Source organism: Hypomesus nipponensis, chromosome 2 (genome assembly GCF_054491055.1).
Source record: "Hypomesus nipponensis isolate SF chromosome 2, ASM5449105v1, whole genome shotgun sequence".
Lineage (NCBI taxonomy): Eukaryota > Metazoa > Chordata > Actinopteri > Osmeriformes > Osmeridae > Hypomesus > Hypomesus nipponensis.
The window spans coordinates 10,545,024-10,564,612 of record NC_140362.1 but is presented as its reverse complement, the minus strand read 5'-3'; the positions used below and the strand labels follow the sequence as shown (position 1 = coordinate 10,564,612).

General features: G+C 42.1%; 1 protein-coding gene across 6 annotated transcripts in view; it reads right to left on the bottom strand.

Moving 5' to 3' along the window:
- Positions 1 to 10,362: 10,362 nt before the first annotated feature.
- Positions 10,363 to 19,589, bottom strand: part of LOC146300720 (inner centromere protein A-like) — a 33,986-nt gene continuing 24,759 nt past the window's right edge. For 5 of the 6 annotated variants that reach the window (XM_084705180.1, XM_084705152.1, XM_084705164.1 and 2 more), the window contains 4 exons: positions 12,083 to 12,151; positions 11,798 to 11,857; positions 10,947 to 11,100; positions 10,363 to 10,679 (listed from right to left, as the gene is read on the bottom strand). In XM_084705180.1, coding sequence (XP_084561306.1) covers positions 10,495 to 10,679; positions 10,947 to 11,100; positions 11,798 to 11,857; positions 12,083 to 12,151 — 468 coding nt within the window. In that variant the 3' untranslated portion in view covers positions 10,363 to 10,494. The remainder of the gene's footprint in view (positions 10,680 to 10,946; positions 11,101 to 11,797; positions 11,858 to 12,082; positions 12,152 to 19,589) is intronic. The other variant, XM_084705156.1, reaches the window with a different exon arrangement.

Sequence of the window (19,589 nt, the reverse complement as noted above, 5' to 3'; positions counted from 1 at the left end):
AACTCACAGAAATCCAACTTACAGTTAGTTGTTAATCCGAGAAACACAGCTCCAAACACGAAAATGAAAACCAGTCACGAGATACAGCAAAGTCCTCTTCAGCAGGAACACACCGTCGTCCTCTCCGATCGGAAATCCGTGTCCTCTGAATTAGCAACTCTCCGCCATTAGCTCCAACTGTTAGCCAGCCACACTAGCACAACGTTTGCTATAACCACTGCGGTTAGACAAGAAAAGTGCCGTAGTGTACCTTTCTTCAGCTTCAGTAATCCACTTAGATTTTCTCCAAGCTCGCTATTTTCGTGTCTCTTATTTATTTTCGGTTTATTACTCTTCTCCATGTGGTGAATCTCTCCCGTTCTTCTTCGTCCGTTCAACTTTTTCTCCTCTCCAAAAAACCACCAACCCCTCCCTCACACATTCACTTCCTCCACTCACAACCACTCACCACAAACGACTTTGACTGACAACAACATTGACCAATAGTACAATATTATAACACACTTCAAAATAAAGGACAATATTATAAATATTGTTCCGTTTACACAACTCTTAATGCTCACAACTAGCCTATTTAGAACAATTTATATTAACTCCTAGCTTTTAACTTCTTGCGAAACTTTGTTTAATGTAGCACTGAAATATTTAAATCTCAATTAACCCTTTTTGTTTCTCTTGTAAACTAAATTACTGAGTTAAATTGCATTACTACAATTTTGTTTCCTACATATACTTTTTGTAGAAATGAATGTAGAAACTAAACGGTTTCAATCTGTTAGATTTACACCAGGGCTACAATTGTATCAAGTATCAAGATTTAACTAACTAGTTGAGTTACATTTAGATAGTCTTACAGAATAATATAAGGCATACATATAGGATCTAGATACAAAAGAAATAGACGGACATTTATACTTCATTTATACTTAACATTTTGTAAGTAGCTACTTATTTATGTCATCCTTCAGTGACATTTTTAATTATCTCTCAGCAGGGAAGTACAAGGAGGATGCCTCTCCAGGGTAGGCCTACAAGCGCTCCCTCCGGAGATCGTCTGATAAATTCATGCTCCAGGGTGAGATTTGTTAAGTAACCATACGATATAAATAATCTTAACAACAACTAAATTGTTCTCCTTTATTTTAAGTATTTTAAGACCATTTTTCTAACCGTTTTATATTGTAGATGGTTGCATGTATTTGAAGGGCAAGGATGGTCAGCCACCAAGGAGGGTCATCATGTCTGACGAGGAAAGGGAGGCAGTGCTGACTGAGGTTCACGCCGGCCATTTCGGAGTAAAGTGCATGTTGGGGACATTGCGTACAGGTGTGCATTTAGGTTTTTTGGGCGTACGTACACTTTTAGTAAGAATCCTACGCACAGTTTTATAAATGAGACCCCAGGGGTCCTAAAAAGCCTAAAATGGCATACGCACACAAAAATTCAGATTTATAAAACCGTGCGTACGCACACCTGTACGCAATGTTCCCTTTATAAATCACAGATTACCCACAAGTGTGCGTACGTGAATCAGCATTGTACCCCGCCCTGTGTCATGTAACTGGGTCTAGTCAATGGCGTAAGGTTATGGGCATGGAGATGAGGCTGCCGCAAGGGGGCCGGGGAGCAGGGCGGTAGGATATAACAGGGCAAGACGTTAGATACTACAGACACGCCACGAATAAAGCAGACTCCTCCAGTTGTATTATACGTGTCACGGAACATTCATTTTACGAACAGAAGCTTGTACATGGTGTCAGAACGCAGATTCGAGTAATGGCAAAATTCAACCCACCCGAACCGATGGACTTTACACGGCCGGAGCAGTGGCCGGAGTGGAGGCGACGCTTTCAACGGTACCGAACAGCTACTAAGCTAAACACCGAGAGCGGTGTCGTACAGGTTAGCACGCTGCTATATGCGTTGGGCAAGGAGGCCGAACAAGTTTTCAGCACTTTTGTTTTCGTGGGTGAAGAAAAGGATGATGACTACGAGACTGTGTTGGCCAAACTAAATAGTTATTTTGTTCCGAAAGTGAACGTTATACACGAGAGGGCTCGTTTCCACCTTAGGGCACAGAAACAAGGTGAATCAGCGGAGGAATATATCCGCACGCTATACGAGCTAGCCGAGACATGCCAGTTTGGTCCAGCAAAGATTGAAAACATAAGCTGGTTATAGGGATCTTGGACAAAGGGATGTCTGAAAAGCTACAGCTGACGGCAGACCTGACACTGGACAAAGCAGTGGAGATGGTGAGACAGGCCGAGCAGATAAAGTGCCAAGTTAGCCAACAGGCTATAGCTAGCTCAGCTGAAGCTAATTACCTCAGTGAAGTGGCGCGGAATCATGCACGCGCGGGGCCTTCAAAGCCACACGGTGGAAGAGAAGAAAAGGGCGGCAGCTTCCACGGAGGAGGATATCGCGACAGAGGCGGAAAACCACCCAACACAAAATGCTACAGGTGTGGCAAGGACAACAAACATGCTCAGTGTCCAGCTAAAGCTGTACAATGCAGGAATTGTCAGAAAATAGGAGAAGGGTCCAAATGCAGTGCTCCCTCCTCAGGCCCCTCCAAACCGGAACTCTCTCCTTAGGCCCCTGAAGCCGGAACTCTCTCCTCAGGCCCCTTTTTTCATGTGTATCCGAGGTATTAGTGCCACCGCTGGTCGGAGGATACTGTAGGCTATTTATATTAATAGGCTAACTTACATTGAACTTCGGTTTTAGCATAAGTCAATAGTGTTTAACAAAGCGGAAATTAGCATTGCGGCTAGCGTTAGGTACAGAGTTCTAAATTAACACCCTCCAAATGCGGGCTAAATTTCATTTTCATAATAAAAACTCGCTAGCCAGTTTGGCCGGTGATAGCCTAAATGAGGCATTTCATCAACGATACATAAGGCTATGTTCTCGGCATGGTTATTGTTAATTTATCCCCCTGCAGTAGCCTAAGTTTCCCATGAACACCGTAATCCTACGTTATTGGAATATGGAATATATGTTTAGTGCTATTACACATCTTTATGATTGAAGTGGTAATTGATGAAGCAACATTTAACATAAATACAAGGATGGATATTGATTTCAGATTAAGAGAGTAGTGTTGTTTGTATTATCAACGTTAAAAAATGAATTATTTCAGAGCCGGCTCTTGTTGCCGTGGAAACAATAAACAATAACACGAGCCAGCTGTTGCTGCTGCAAATGACCAACGGAAAAAATGTGATATTCTATAATGACCACTAGATGACGCTAAACTGCCAAACCTATTTTCTATGCTTGCCAGGGTTAGAACAGTGATCATGTTTGTAATGTTAGCAATACGTAACGCTAGCCGCAATGCTAATTTCCGCTTTGTTAAACATTATTGACTTATGCTAAAACCGAAGTTCAATGTAAGGTAGCCTATTAATATAAATAGCCTACAGTATCCTCCGACCAGCGGTGGCGCTAATACCTCGGATACACATGAAAAAAGGGGCCTGAGGAGAGAGTTCCGGCTCTAGGGGCCTGAGGAGAGAGTTCCGGTTTAGAGGGGCCTGAGGAGGGAGCACTGCATTTGGACCCTATTGGAAAATAGGACATTTTGCGGTTGTGTGTCACTCTGCCAAGGTAAATGAACTGACTATAGCGGAACAGGATGCCGACCAGTCTGACGGACGGTTTTTAGGTGAAGTCAAAACGTACACCTACATCTCAGACAACAACACTACACCTTGGACAGTAAAACTGAAAGTTTGTGGGACACCTCTCTCCTTTAATATTGATACTGGTGCAGATTCCACGGTGATTTCAAAAGAAACATATCACCAGCTCAGACACCTGCCCCAGCTACAAAAGAACGACAGAGACTTTGACAGTCCTGGAGGTAAACTGAGCTGTTTGGGGGGATTTGTAGCCTTAACGAAATACAAAAGGCCAGTTCTACAAATATAAGGTCCATGTGATTGAAACAGCCAATGGCAGCAACCTGTTAGGTCGAAACGTGGCTGTGGCAATGGGACTAGTACAAAGAGTAGAGGAAGTCCAGGTGTGCCAAAGCACATTTGGGCAGGATTTGGGACTCTTGAACATAAAGCCAGTGAGAATTTGTTTAAGAGAGGGCGCAGAACCATATGCAGTTAACACGGCGAGGAGAGTGTCTGCACCCCTGCTTCCTAAAGTCAAAGCCGAACTGGAGAGGATGGAGAAATGTGGCGTCATTGAGGAGATCACAGAGCCAACGGAGTGGTGCGCTTCAATGGTTCCTGTCCCAAAGAAGACTGGGGATGTGAGAATCTGTGTTGACCTCAAAAGGCTCAACAAAGCTGTTAAGAGGGAGAGGTTCGTCCTACCTACAGTGGACGACATACTGCCTCGGTTGGCAGAATCGTGTGTGTTCTCCCTCCTTGACGCTGAAAGCGGGTTTTGGCAGATCCCGCTGGAGCGCGATACAGCCAAATTGACCACATTCATCACACCCATGGGGAGGTACTTCTTTAAGCGACTCCCTTTTGGAATCTCCAGCGCACCGGAGATATTCCAGAGAGAAATGTCAACCTTGCTCAGAGGCCTGGAAGGAGTTGAAATTTACATGGATGACATTCTTGTTCATGGACAGGATGAGAAGGAGCATGAGGAAAATGTACTCCGGACCCTGGACAACGCAGGCTTAAAGCTAAACTACAAAAAGTGTCACATGCGTCAGAGGCAGTTAAACTACCTAGGTCATCTCATCGACAGAGCCGGCATCCGGCCTGACCCCGCAAAAGTCGGTGCCATCACAGAGATACAACCGCCAGAGGATGTGCCAGGTCTGAGAAGGTTCCTGGGCATGGTCCATTATCTAGGGAGATACCTGCCCAACCTGACAGATGCACTACAACCCCTAAATGACCTGCTAAAAGATGACACAACCTGGATCTGGGATGCTGCACAAGCAGACGCCTTTAAGAGAGTAAAGCAACTCGTCACCACCGCACCAACTCTCGCCTTCTATGATGTACACAAGCCTACAATCGTGAGTTCGGACGCAAGTAGCTATGGGCTGGGTAGTGTGCTACTGCAACAACACCTTGAGGGACTGAAACCAGTAGCATTCTGTTCTAGGGCACTGACTGGTACAGAAAAGCGCTACGCGCAGATAGAAAATGAGACTTTAGCTGTGGTCTGGGCCTGTGAAAGATTTTCCACTTACCTGTATGGCCTAAACGAGTTCACAGTACACACAGATCACAAACCGTTGGTTCCTCTGATCAACAATAAAGACTTGGATGCAGTTCCCCTGAGGTGCCAACGCCTACTTATGCGCCTGATGAGGTATAACCCCACGGCAGAGTATGTTCCGGGAAAAACACTGACAGTAGCTGACACGCTATCTAGACAGCCACTACCCTTCATACACAGTGAAGTGTGTGAACTAATATGTGATGTCTCAGCATTTGAAGCCGCAGCTCATGCAGCATGGCCCGTATCTTTGCTGAAGCTGGACAGGATCAAGCAGGAGACGAGCATGGACAGAGAACTGCGAGTGGTAAGCAGACAGGTGATCGAAGGTTGGCCAAAACATGTGAATAACATTCCAGCTCAAGCAAGAGCATACCACCAGTGGAGGAATGGACTGTCTGTGTCAGAAGGTCTTGTGCTCTATGGCGACCGTATCGTCATCCCGCACAGCATGAGAAGTGACATATTGCAACGTCTGCACGATGGGCACCAGGGCATCACTAAATGTCGCGAGAGGGCGCACATGAGCGTGTGGTGGCCTGGTCTGGAGAGCGAGATTCAGGACCTAGTGACAACATGCCCAGAATGTATGGAGGTCAGACCAACACAGAGGAAAGAGCCTCTGATAACCACACCGCTACCACAAAGGCCCTGGCAAAAGATTGGAGCGGACATCTGTGAGTATGCAAAGCAGACCTATCTGGTCGTTATTGATTATTTTTCTCGCTATCTTGAAATAGCCCATCTGCCTGACATGACGAGTGAGACCACCTGTGCACGGCTGAAAAACATGTTTGCCAGGTGGGGGTGTCCAGACGAGCTACGCACGGACAATGGAGGACAGTTTTCAAGTAAAGAGTTTAAAAGCTTTTCTGTGACTTATGACTTTCAACACATTACCTCCAGCCCCCACTACCCCCAGTCCAATGGGGAGGCTGAGAGGGCAGTGCAAACGGCGAAAAGGATCCTCCGGCAGGCTGACCCATTCCTGGCTCTCATGAGCTACAGAGCTACTCTGCTGCATGCCACGGGTTGCAGTCTTGCCCAGCTGATGATGGGCCGCCAGATCAAAACAACAGTGCCTACAGTCGAAAAGGTACTGTCTCCAAAATGGCCCGACCTTGCAAAAGTGCGCCAAGCTGACTCCAAGGCCAAAAGTAGCTACAGGCGTGCCTACAACACACGCCACAGCGCCAGATCACTTCTGCCTCTCAATCCAGGTGACAGTGTGGCAGTGAAACTCGATGGTGAGTCAGGCTGGACGACAACAGGGACAGTCCAAATGCCACACCCTACTCCGAGGTCCTACTTGATCCACATGGACCATGGGACACTGCGAAGGAACAGGCGACACTTGCGCCCGACGTTCCCTCCTACACAAGAGCCGGACACGACAGAGGACACACAGGTGGCTGAACATTCCCCACCTTCACCTGTTAGACAGACTGTTCCACTGGGGCCCGTGGCACAGCCCCCTGCTCAGGCTTGTGTATCTTCACGGGGGAGGATTCTCCGCCCACCAGAGAGACTGAAAGACTTTGTGATTAACACATAGCTTGCCTCTTGGAGCAGAATACTCTCCAGCAGCTATGGAGGTACATGAGTAGTCTACCTCATTACCTCAGGTTACCCCGTATTCTCAAATACGTATACGGACGGAAAACAATAAACGGGAGGGGACATGAAATGTGGGGAAACTAAAAGAAAACACAGATGTTATTGTTAACAGTTTATGGAGATGTGGATGTTCATGGTTTAAAACACTTTATGTGGATATTGTTTAATCATAAGCATTTACAGAAGCTAATGATAGGGCTTATAAAAGGTCTTGGGTGTCATAACTTTCAACTCAACAGCAGAGAGCTTGAGTTAGTCATGTTCTGTTAGAATTTATTTCCATTGTAAACTGTTCATTTTCTTAAGAAGAGATGCTGTACCCTGTTAGCTCTATGCTGTTAATTAGCCTACAGTTCAAAAGGAGGAAGATGTCATGTAACTGGGTCTAGTCAATGGCGTAAGGTTATGGGCATGGAGATGAGGCTACCGCAAGGGGGCCGGGGAGCAGGGCGGTAGGATATAACAGGGCAAGACGTTAGATACTACAGACACGCCACAAATAAAGCAGACTCCTCAAGTTGTATTATACGTGTCACGGAACATTCATTTTACGAACAGAAGCTTGTACACCCTGAACACGCCCATTTTTAACCATAAATAGTCTAAGTCAATGCAAAGCACCTCATGAATGTTAATCTAGTATCTCATCATGACCCTGGCATACGATTGTTCTCTACGGTGAATCATAGCGCATGACAACTTCTCAGACACTGTTAGTCTATTGGTGGAGCCCGAAAACTCCGAAATGTGGTGGCCGGTAGATCGCCAATTTAAAAAAAAAACTGCCAGTGGCGTCAACTTTGGCAGCGATACTGCAAGTCGAGATACAATTTGAAAACAAAAGCATTTTGTTATGAACAGTAATGTATTGAAGTCTGGACTGATAACGAGGACGTAGAGTGTAGCGATTGCACGGGAGCTTGACGACTGTATTTCCAGTTTTTGACATATGAGGATATTTGCACAGTATTAAATACATATATTTAGTTATACACTGTGTTCTGCAGTTATCTAAAGTTAGGATATGTGATGTTATCCGGTATTCAGTGCCGCCGCTTGCCATTTTGGTGCCCTACGCATAATTCATTTATGATGCGCCCCCCCCCACAGCTCACCTGTCAATGCATCTACATTCTGTGTTAGATATGATGCTAGTTAAGTTGTTAATGCGAGCGCGCAATGCGTGCGAGCAAAGTTTTGGGGCCTTTATTTGAGTGCATAATAGTTTTTGGAGCATTAACAAAATATGTAAAATAAACAGCCGTTTTTCAATTGGTAAAACCTTGTCTAGTGAAGGTGATGTATTTTTGTCATAATTTTTCAGTGCCACCCTTACGTTTCTTAGCATGGTTTTCCAAATTAATTATAAACATTTAAAACTGAAAGCATGCAGCCAAGGAGCTCTCCACCTTTATTACTCATTTAAAAACTATTTGATCAATCGAATATAAAAGCATCATAGAATGTACAGTAAAGTAACATCTAGCTGGCGTCAGTTATTTCAAATGCATAGATAACATATTTGAGTGTGCTAAAATTAGCAATAACGTCAGCTAGTTCGAGGCTAACTATAAGTTAGCAGCACATTTCCCATATTTAACAATAAACATGGACTTACCTGAAAGTGATGCACGGGCATCATCTCGCAGTTTATTTCTTTTTCTGCCCCTGACTCCTGTTGTCTTTTTGAGGCCATTTTCGAAAAGTTTACCTAGCCTACTGTCAAAATTCGTCAGGCCACTGAGGTAGGAAAATGCACCCACGGCGAGCTTGGAAAGTTCAGTGTGTATTTGTTTTTTTGTGGGGTGGGGGGGGCACCGTCGTAACATTTTTTGAGCAATTAAATATATCTCTTGTTTTGCCTGTTTTGTGATTTACATGCCTAAAAGGTGCGTAATATTTATATAGGCCTACTGAAATAATATCGGCATTATAATTATAATAACTATGATGATTTTTCAGTTGGCAATGTTTTGGTGCCCCCTCAGGACTTGGTGCCCTACGCACAGCGCGTAGTGCGCGTTATGGGAGCGGCGGCACTGCCTGTATTCCATGCAGTCGGGGAATCTCCCCCTCCTGAACTCCCGTACTGGAAAATCTGATGGTGAGGAAGCGCAGATTTTTTAAAAAAAATTTGAGTTGGATTGTACAAGGTGTTAATGGAACAAGAATCACTCAGTACAAGCGCAAATAACATTGCTGGATGTAATCTTCATGATAATCATGAAATTGAATGAAAAAAACGTGTGTAAGGAAAACAAAATATATAAATATTAGGAGTAATGTTCTTCCCACATTCAATTTCTGCAGTCTGACTACAGTACGGTCATCTGCGTCACCAATTCCAACAGTTTTCAAAATGTGCGTAGGCCTACGGGAGGGTCAGAGTTTGCGTGGAGGACCGCACATTCTCCCGTCAAGTTTGTTTTTTATAAATCACAACCTTTGCGTGGAAAGTGGCGCACACACATTTTCAGCCCCGTTTTGTGCGTACGCAAGCTGAAACCCCAGGTCAATTTTTTCTCTCAGGGTATCGACAACACAGCTGACAGGTTAGGTTCTCCCTGTCACATGCTAGAAAGAGTTTTGGCTTGTTAATGTTGTTGCTAATGCTCTGACATTCTGATACCGCTTCGGATGCCATCAAGCGGGAGCTCTGGTCGTATCAGTCCTTCACTAACCAATCAGCATTCATTAGCAGAATGCTAGCTAACGACTCACCCTGTAAGAAATCAAAAGGACATAAGTAGGCCTACTCGTTCATTCAACTTTCGACCTATAATCCATGTTGAACATGCAAAAACTACAATCAAATCAATCGGAGATTTCTCAACGACAATCAGGCGAAAGAGACAAATTTAGCAGTTTTTAGCTCCAATGACTCCCATTCAACATGCATTCGCTCGCGATCACCCCCAGTGGAACTTTGGTGGAACTGCAGCCAAATTGGGTACAATGGGGCTTAATAGGGAGTGGCAAGGCTCTCCTTAAACAGGCTCTGTCCTAACTATGTACATTTAGATTGACATAGCTTCACCTTCTCATCCTGGTTTGTCAAACGTGCAACCGAATAAGCCGCAATGAGCGAATCACACTCAGTCCAGTTGCGCTTTTTCAGTTTTTTCCTTTGCTTTTTCCTGGATTTCTTTATTCTACTTTTGTAGAATAGCCCCCTGATCCCTCAGAGATGGTATTCAATTGACTGAATGAAAAACTAATTATTTTGTTGACGTGTGTACCCAGCCGTACTGGCAGCCCGATTGAAATGCATGTGCTGACCTAGTACTAGTGGGTGGTCCAGACAACATGTCCAAGATAACCACCCGCTGCATACAGTCCTAAGGTGGAGCGACAACCAAATTTACTGATGTAATTTCACCAAACAAAACAAGCAGTAATAATGTTCAATTGTATAGTTTGACATATTTTTTGGGGGACAAAAATGGTAAAACAAAGGAAGGAAATTCCCAGAAGAAGCTCACTTGATTTAAGGGTAATCTTCACAAAATGTTACAGATCCACACATCACTGATGAGGGCAATTTGAAATAAGTTATTTATTCATTGACTTTAATGATGCTCAACTAATTTTATTCATGTTACAAAATTTAACAATATTCTTTAAATGAAATAAAATATATAAAAAATAATTTTTCCCAGTACATAGGGTTTAATAGGGGAGAGTTCCCATTCGTGGGGGTGAGTTCCAGACTGCAGAGCTGGTACGTTTAAAGAAACGAGGTTTGCTCTTGTCAAAGATGTTCTCCAGCCGTGGCTCTTCGATCTCCCCAAAGTAACTGTGCAGGTTCAGCGGATTGAAATATTGCTTCATCATCGACTGCTTTAGACTGAGGCCTAAAGGACACAGTTAAATAACATTCATATAATGTGAAGCAAATCATTTGTTACAGTTGTCAGTCATTGTATCCTACCCGTTTCCATAAGAACTCATAAGAAGAAAACCGTTTAAACGGAACTGCAATTTCTAATGTGTCATTATGATGTGGCAAATGCCACGTTATACTGGCCGTGTGAACAAGAACTATAGATGTGATTGGTGATTAGTGGATATATAATTATGTCATGAATCATAAGAGGCATATTCCTTTGTAGTCTAAATACCTTCTGCCCATGATGGAATGGGTTTCCTTGGTGCCGACTCATCATCTGTGGAGTCATCACTATTCTGGTCCATCCCATAATTCTCAGGATTATAGCTGATAACCAAAGGTTTGTTGCCACCCTTTGGAGTGATTTCATAAGACTGAGGTGATTGCTGCAGGGAAGGACAATCATACTGTAAGTCTGAATATATCATACTATTATGCCAGGAATCTATATGTGTATGAAGTTGTTTGGACGTGACAAATTAGGGTTACATTTGGCTGAATCTGAGTAAACATTCAACTCCAACCGACATTGTCGAACAAGAAGAACAAGCAACCAGTAATAGTGTAGTGGCCAATTGTGTTAATGGTGTGGGGTTTTGAGGCACTATTTATGAGAATGAGGTTACACATCATAATTGTGTCCATGCAATTAAGAAAAATAAATTAAATGTAAACACTTGTCAATGATATGCAAGTCATAAACCGTACAAAATAATGCAATTCTCCTAAGCACTTAATAGTATACGTTTACAAACTGCAGTGTCTTTTTGAACATACTACCATTGGCTGTGGTGATTATGGTATTTTAAAGCGAGCGAGAGCCACAACGGCCACTGTACTATCAATTAACCAACATCTAAATCACTGTGTCCATCACAGGCACTGCACTTTACTGACATGCAATGCTATAATTCTAGGAATCTGTGAGTGTGTGATACTGAATCTATTAACCAACATCACTGGCTTAATCACTGGCTGCACCAAGAGCACGGGTACAGCACTAGTTATACAAATTATACTCGGGTTCTGAATTTGAAGGCCAGTATTAGACAGAATAGTAGAAATGCACATTTACTCCCATACCTCAATGTCCACAGTCTGGTTTAAAGCTAATCCTTTTCCTACCGGTGTCATAACAGCGTGCTGCAATAGAGAGCATACAAGGGTGAAAAACAGTTCTTAACTCTGCTCGGTGATTAAATGAAATATCTATCTGAAAGAATCATACTATACTTACAGATATAATAATAATGCATCAATATACAAACAATAACAACGATTTTAAGTGTTTCCCACAACAACAACTTAAAATGATTCTTCACAAAGTCCCTGTCTGTAACTAAAAACCATCAGGTATAAGTTGGTAACCTCTGGCTTTACAGCTTCTCTCTGTTTGGCAGCCCTCTCCTCTTCAGCCAACCTCACCTGCTCCTCCTTCTGGAACACACATACATATAAAAGCAGGAGCCTATAAGGCCGTATTATATTATATGCACCATCAAACTTAAGTATGACAACATATGTCAGAGACAAATAGTATGTGTGAGCAGTATAGTATATAATATGTGTATGTAATAGTACATGCAAGTCAGATCAACAGTCTATGTGAATAAGAATAGTTATATGCAAGACCCACAATTACTGTGTAAATGTAACAGGATGTGCAAGAGAGAATACTTGCTTATGTGAGAGTTTGATTGAAACGGAAGGCAGTTTGAAAATGGTACAACATTTTCAGTTCCTGATTGGCTTATACATGAAGGAGAATTTTGGGTACATGTAGCTAACGGCCCACCTTCCCTATCAAGACGAGACTGAGTGACATGACAAGATGGCAGACAGTGGGCAGCTTAATGAAGCCATTGGACGCATTAATAACATTTTGAATACTCCAAATGCTGCGGCTTCATTGTCAGACATGTTGGATCAAAGAAAACAGCCATCTACAGAGGATATTTCGAACGTTGACAATGAAATGCGCCGGCTCTTCAGACCTGGATCAGGTGCATCAAGGAGTGGCAGCAGCACTCTGGCAGGAGTTAGTCTTAAGTATTCACACAAAGGATTCTAAGGTTCAAGACGGATTCGAGAGACTGCAGATAAGAGTGCGGCTAGTCTGGGTTGTTATATGTTTTGGAAACTGCAAAGGCAGCTCGGGTCCAAGACGGATTCGAGAGACCGCAAAGACTGTGGTTTATGTGCTTGATTCCCGCAAAGACTGTGGTTTGTATTTTGTTTTGTTACATTTTTATATATTTATTTATTTAATTACTTGTATTATAGTTTTTTTTTTTAATTGATTTTATGTAAAGCACATTGAGCTGCAAATCTTGTATGAAATGTGCTGTAAAGATAAAGGCTTATTATTATTATAAAATAACTAACTTTTATGGATTTCTAAACATATTCCCAAGGACTATGCGGCTCATGGACACCATTTCAATTGATGTGTTATAATGTGTGCTTGTCTTATTTACTTAGAATATCCTTTTCTGGTATCCTGTTAAATGTGCCTAAAAACGCCTAAACAGCATGCCCAAAGTAAATTGAAAGCTGTTCTTGAACCATTTGGAGTACATGCATGTAATACCTTCCGTCTCTTGGCCTGAAGAGACCAAGAGACGGAAGGTATTAGCTGGAAGACAGAATTGGACCACAGGTTGAAACCTTACCTAATTCAAATCAAAAGTCAAACATAATACTACAATATATTTATACTACTGCTGTCAGTTTAACGCGTTATTAACGGCGTTAACGCAAACCCAAATTAACGGCGTCAATTATTTTATCGCGCGATTAACGCTCTTTTTGGCCTAGCAAACTTTGTAGTTTTTTTCACATGCTGTTGCAACAACTACCGACCTTAGAAAAACTACAACACCACAGCGGATCTAGCTAGACCGGAAACAAAACAACAGGCACGCCAAACACTCGTTTGGCTTGCGAGCTGGCTAAAGAGTAGTAGCAGAGCCCGTTTACGGATATTAGACATTCTCTGGTAGTAGGCTAACGTTTTGAGTGGATGACGAGCGCGAGATGCCGAAATGGATGCCAATAAGATTCTGAATGGAAAGTTTGCTTTTAAAAAGTTGCCAAATGGTTCTATTGACAAGACCAGTGATCTGTGTGTTTTGTCGTTGTAAACTGAGCTATCATCGCAGCACGTCCAGTCTGAAATACCACTTGATGGCCAAGCACACAGCTGATGCGAATTCTCTGCCCCCTCGTCAAAGCCAGGCGATTGCAATGTTGTTTTCAATTTAAAAAAAAATTTGCACAAAGCAATCCGAACCACTTTTCTATGTTGATAAGAGCATTAAAATTTGAAAAAAGATTGGGACAAAAAGAAATCAGGGACATTTAGAATAGATAAAAATGTGCGATTAATTGTGATTAATCGCGAGTTAACTATGGCATTAATGCGATTAAATATTTTAATCGTTTGTCAGCACTAATTTATACATACATCCAGGCGTTTTCTAAAAGGGCCTTTTGGAGACTCCAGAATAACCCTTGTAACCAAGATCAAATTCTTGGGATAAAAAGGTATAATTGTTATCTCTAATGAAACGTGGTACTTCGAACTGTCATATATAATAGCTAAATCCCACATAAGTATTACTGAAACACAAAAACTGAAGCATGAACACATTGGAGTGCTTTATCTGATTCCCAGGATTGGGGCACAAAGAGTATCGCCATTTACAGCTAGAGCTAAGCTACAAGGCTAATAAGCTTATATCAGAGCCAGTCGAAGGCAGTTTGAGAATTGGTTTAGAACGAGTGGGGGGGGGGGGGGGCAGGATGCACAGACCCTGTTGGCTTTAGAAGGCTGTCAACGGGGCATGGAAGCTCCTATTGGGTCAAACAAGATGCAGACCTGCAAACTCCTCAGAGTAAAAAAGGTGACAGTGTCGAGGGGGGTGGGGGGGGCGTGCCCCCAACTCCATTTTTGTTGTGATTTTAATATGCATTTACATTTAGTCATTTTAGCAGACGCTCTTATCCAGAGCGACTTACAGTAAGTACAGGGACATTTCCCCCGAGGCAAGTAGGGTGAAGTGCTTTGCCCAAGGACACAACGTCATTTGGTATGGCGGGGAATCGCTCCGGCAACTTTCTGATTACCAGCCTGACTACCTCACCGCTCAGCCATCTGAATCCCAAATGCAAATGACATTTCTGAGCGTGAGTTAAAGGCCATATTGCAGTTAAACATCACTGTTGATAAATGGGTACATGAAGCACTCAAGATATGTATATAATTAAAAAAATCTCCAAATCGTGTCTCTAAATGGTGTTAAAGACCAGTTTTTGTGTTTTTGGTGTTAGCATTAGCATATTAGCGCAATTTGGCGATGACGTCACGTTGGGGAGACAAGGCATAGATATCCATAGACATAATATAGATATCTATGGAACTCTAACGACATAAAAGATTTTCACAATTTTTACAGAATGAAACACTTATGTATGCTATTGCAGCTTTGTCCCAAGATCTCTACAGACCATGCAGCTAATTTAATGCTCAACACTTGAACACAGGGGCTTTTTACTTGAAAGAGGAACTACAGATGGTACAATTTCTGGGGGAAATTGTAGGGCGTGCGTTGGTTGCAGATGGGTCCGTTTATTATGAAACAAGCCGAACCCCCTTTGAAACAAGTTATTCAAACAACGTTGTCACCAGCAGTATTTTTCAGATGGAATTGCGATTCAAACAGTAGTAACATCTGCTAACTGAAAATATGTCCCCAAACACATAAATAAGCTTGATATTTATTTAGGGGGAAATGTCTAATTCAAAAGAAGTTTGATGGAAGCGATCATTGTCAGTAAAAAAAAAAGCCGACCATTTGATCTCAGTCTAGAGCCCTGCATGGAGAAGCTGCATGAAGAACATACGAGCCAGCTAGCCTAGCTGATGTTGCTAGCCAAACTTCACTGAATGTGCCGGAAATGATTTTTTTTTCTTTTGACAAAGTTTAGCCAGTGGCATTGAACACCGCGACGCACCACACAAGCTTGAGTTTAAATACATTATTTAATGTGACGTTACTTACTGCACATGCAAGTCTTGAATTGCTTAAATGTATGATGCTGCCAGTACACCACGGCATGATAGATAGTACAGTACTTAAGCTACTACTGTGCAACAGTCTATCCCATTTAGTGCTAGTTCTATCCAGCCGAGCACGTACGTTGTATCTACTGCGTCGTCTCAGTTAAACTATTAGGGCTTGGAAATACTGCGACTTGCTAAACACATAGCTGCAAGACCCAGTGACATGTTATATACAGCTAGCAAACTAACGTTAGCTAGCATCGCTAACAACATTGGCTAACTCAACATCGGTAGGCTATCCTCAGTGCAAGCTGGCCAGTGCAAGTAACAGTTGACACGGTGTGCTCAAAGATTCTGACGCAAGTGCTAAGATTCTAGCATGGCTTCCAGCCCAACTTGGCCCCGCCCACAACAAAAATTTGGTCGGGAAGTTGGGTCTGGAGGGGCTCATATTGGGGATAAACTATATAAAACCAGGAGCTGGGCGGACCAATGAAATTGCCAGGGCTTTATACAATGATGGACAGATGATCAACAGTAACGTAATCAACAACGTCACTAAAGAGCGCTTGGGTTGAATTTGTTAACAACAAACAACATATTACGTTGCTATGATTGGTTGTAGGTCTATCCAATTGAGCGAAGAGGCATTTGTTTTACGAGTTTGGTTGAAACATGCCCCATAGTCACAGCCCAACGGAGAGTTATCAGACTCATATTCTGACTAGAATTATGACAGAGTTTGACAACATCAGGCTACTAAGATTCCGTTGGCCAAGAGAAAACGTGCTAAGATTCCAATTGGCCCAGAGAAATGTCAATTATAAGAATTATCCCAAAAATGTCGCAATTCTACACCTGCATGGCATGCAAAAGAAGGGCAGCCTACCCCCCCCCCCCCCCCATTTTAAGACTATCCCCACGTTTGTACTCGACCCACATCTCCTATGCGCGATAGTGTGTAAGAGACTGAAATAAAAATAATTATAAGGATTAATTAAGCAACAAGATTGTGGCTATGTGTGGATATAAAGCATTGTTTGGAGAACTACTCGACATGGTTAAATACTTCGGACCTTTGGGAATGTAAGCAGATGAGATTTGATGGGTTGTGTGCATACCTGGAACATTCCGAAGTATTGGTAGGTAGCCTAAGTACATTTTTTTTCTCTGGCTGTGTTGAAGGAACGGTCACCGGACAAAGACATTGATGGCACTTGCTGTTGCGACCTGATCTTAAATTGGTTTATTGCAATGGAAGCACAAGAATCGTAGCTTTCCAATGATGTATAACATGTGTAGCAGTCAAAAAATATATTTGTTAATACGTAGTGCGTAGTAACTGGGGGAGGAGGGGGCAGTGTTTTGGGCCTAAAAACAGGATATTGTTTTAATTGATGTTTGATTATAATCCCTTCAGATAGTTAAATTAGTAAATTTTAGATCCAAATAATTTTACCATACTAACAAAAACATTTATTAATGTTGTATTGTTATATTTTGAAATTTAAGCATTCCATGAACATTTGAAATATTGAACTCAAAAGCTACCAACCACTTCACACCTGGCCGCGACTCTGAGGATGACGGACAGGTGGGGCGTAACTGACCAATGAAAGAGTTCACCTTCAAAAGGATAACCCCTTTCGCTTGGACGTTGTGTGAAATACAATTTAAAAAAACTGAATACAATGATTTATAAATCTCAAACCCATTATGTTATTCACAATAAAACACATAAAACATGTCAAATGTTTAAACAGATGAAATAAGGTCATTTTAAATTTGATGGCAGCAACACGTCTCAAAAGTTGGGACAAGGCTATGTTCACCACTATAGCATCCCCTCATCTTTTAACAAAAGTCTGTATCTGTCTGGGAACTGAGGAGAACATTTGCTGGAGTTGTGGGAGAGGAATGTTGTCCCTTTTGTGTTTGATACAGGATTATTGCTGCTTAAACAGTCCTGGGTCTTAGTCATTTTTCATTTTGTGATTTACCAAATGCTTTTAACTGGTGACGTTTCTGAACTGTAGGCAGGCCAGTTCAGCACCCGGACTCTTCTATAACGAAGCCATGAAGTTGTAACAGATGCAGGATGTGGTTTAACATTGTCTTCCTAAAATATGCAAGGCCTTCCCTGAAAAATATGTTGCCTGGGTGCAAACAAATGTTGCTCTAAAACCTGTATATACACTTCTCAGCATTGATGTTGCCTTTCCAGATGTGCAAGCTGACCATTCTATAGGCACTAATGCACCCCCAATACCATCAGAAATGCAGGCTTTTGTACTGAGCGCTGATTACAAGCCAGTTGGTCCCTGGGGACGCAGCATCCAAGGTTTCCAAAAGTAATTTTTAATTGAAATTTGTCTGACCACAGAACAGTATCCCATTTTGCCTCCAATTTAAATTAGCTTTAGCCCAAACAAGATGGCAGTGTTTCTGGATCATGTTCACCGTGTGGGTTCTTCTTTGCATGATAGAGCTTTAAACCTGCATTTGTGGATGGTACAGCAAACTGTGTTTACAGACAATGAGTTCTGGAGGTGTTTCTGAGCCCATGCAATGATTTCCATTACAGAATCATGCCTGTTCTTATGCAGTGCCGCCTGAGTGCCTGAAGATCACAGGCATGCAGAATTTATTTTCCCCCTTGTCCCTTACAGAGATTTCTCCAGATTCTCAGAATAATTGTATTATATGATGTACTGTAGATGATGATAAATGGCCTACTGTACTGATCAACTCAAACTTACCCATAACTTCTTTGGTATTTGTTCATTATAATTAGGGCTGCAATTAACGATTATTTTAATTATCGATTAATCTGTCGATTCTTTTTTCGATTCATCGATGAATCGGATAAAACAAAAAAGCATTAATTTCCAACCCTTTATTCAAAAACAGAACTGACAGAAAATCTCCACTGTGCACAAACAGGCACAACATTTTGAAAAAGTTATGAATATTCCCATGGCATATGACGTTGTGTCCTTGGGCAAGGCACTTCACCATACTTGCTTCAGGGAGAATGTCCCTGTACTAGGGGTGGGCGATATGGCCCAAATCTTCTATCACGGTATGAGTGATTTTATATCACGGTTACGGTATATATCACGGTATAGTAATTGTTCTGTAAATTCAATTAAGAAATGGTACAAAATAACCATAGCGTACTTCATCATCGCACTCGATTATTTATTACAAACAAAAACAACTGCCTCACATGAGACAACACTTGAGGTAAAAACTAAAGACTCAAAGTTACGGTATGAGTACGAGTGTTACGATTGGCTGATGCCAGTCATGGCATCCGCGTGGTGACCTACTCACAGCTCAATGCGAATCCGTAATGCCCTCGAACGAAAATGTAAAAATGAGCGAGCTCAGTTTGATATATCCCGGCATGACCTCACTCTCAGTTAGTAAGTAGTTAGCCTTCACTAATCATCCTAGATCAAGAATGCTAGCAACGCCACCAGTGTAATTTTACAACAATAATTTTACAGCACGAGACATAACTTGAACAACAAATCGAATTGGTTACCTGCAGAATGGGTCCTCAAATATATAATTAATTAGCATCGGCATGAATGTGGTCCGCTTAGACAAAATACACTCCACATCAAAAATTCCGTCAGACCAACGCAAATGTGCTTCAAGGTCAAATGAAAATAGCAAATCAAATAAAAGTTTGACTACAATTCTAAATATTGCAAGAATGCGATTTATACGATGGCTTATAAGCCATCGTATAAATCTTGCAATTACAATACAACAACCAGACATTTAATTGACACGTGTAAT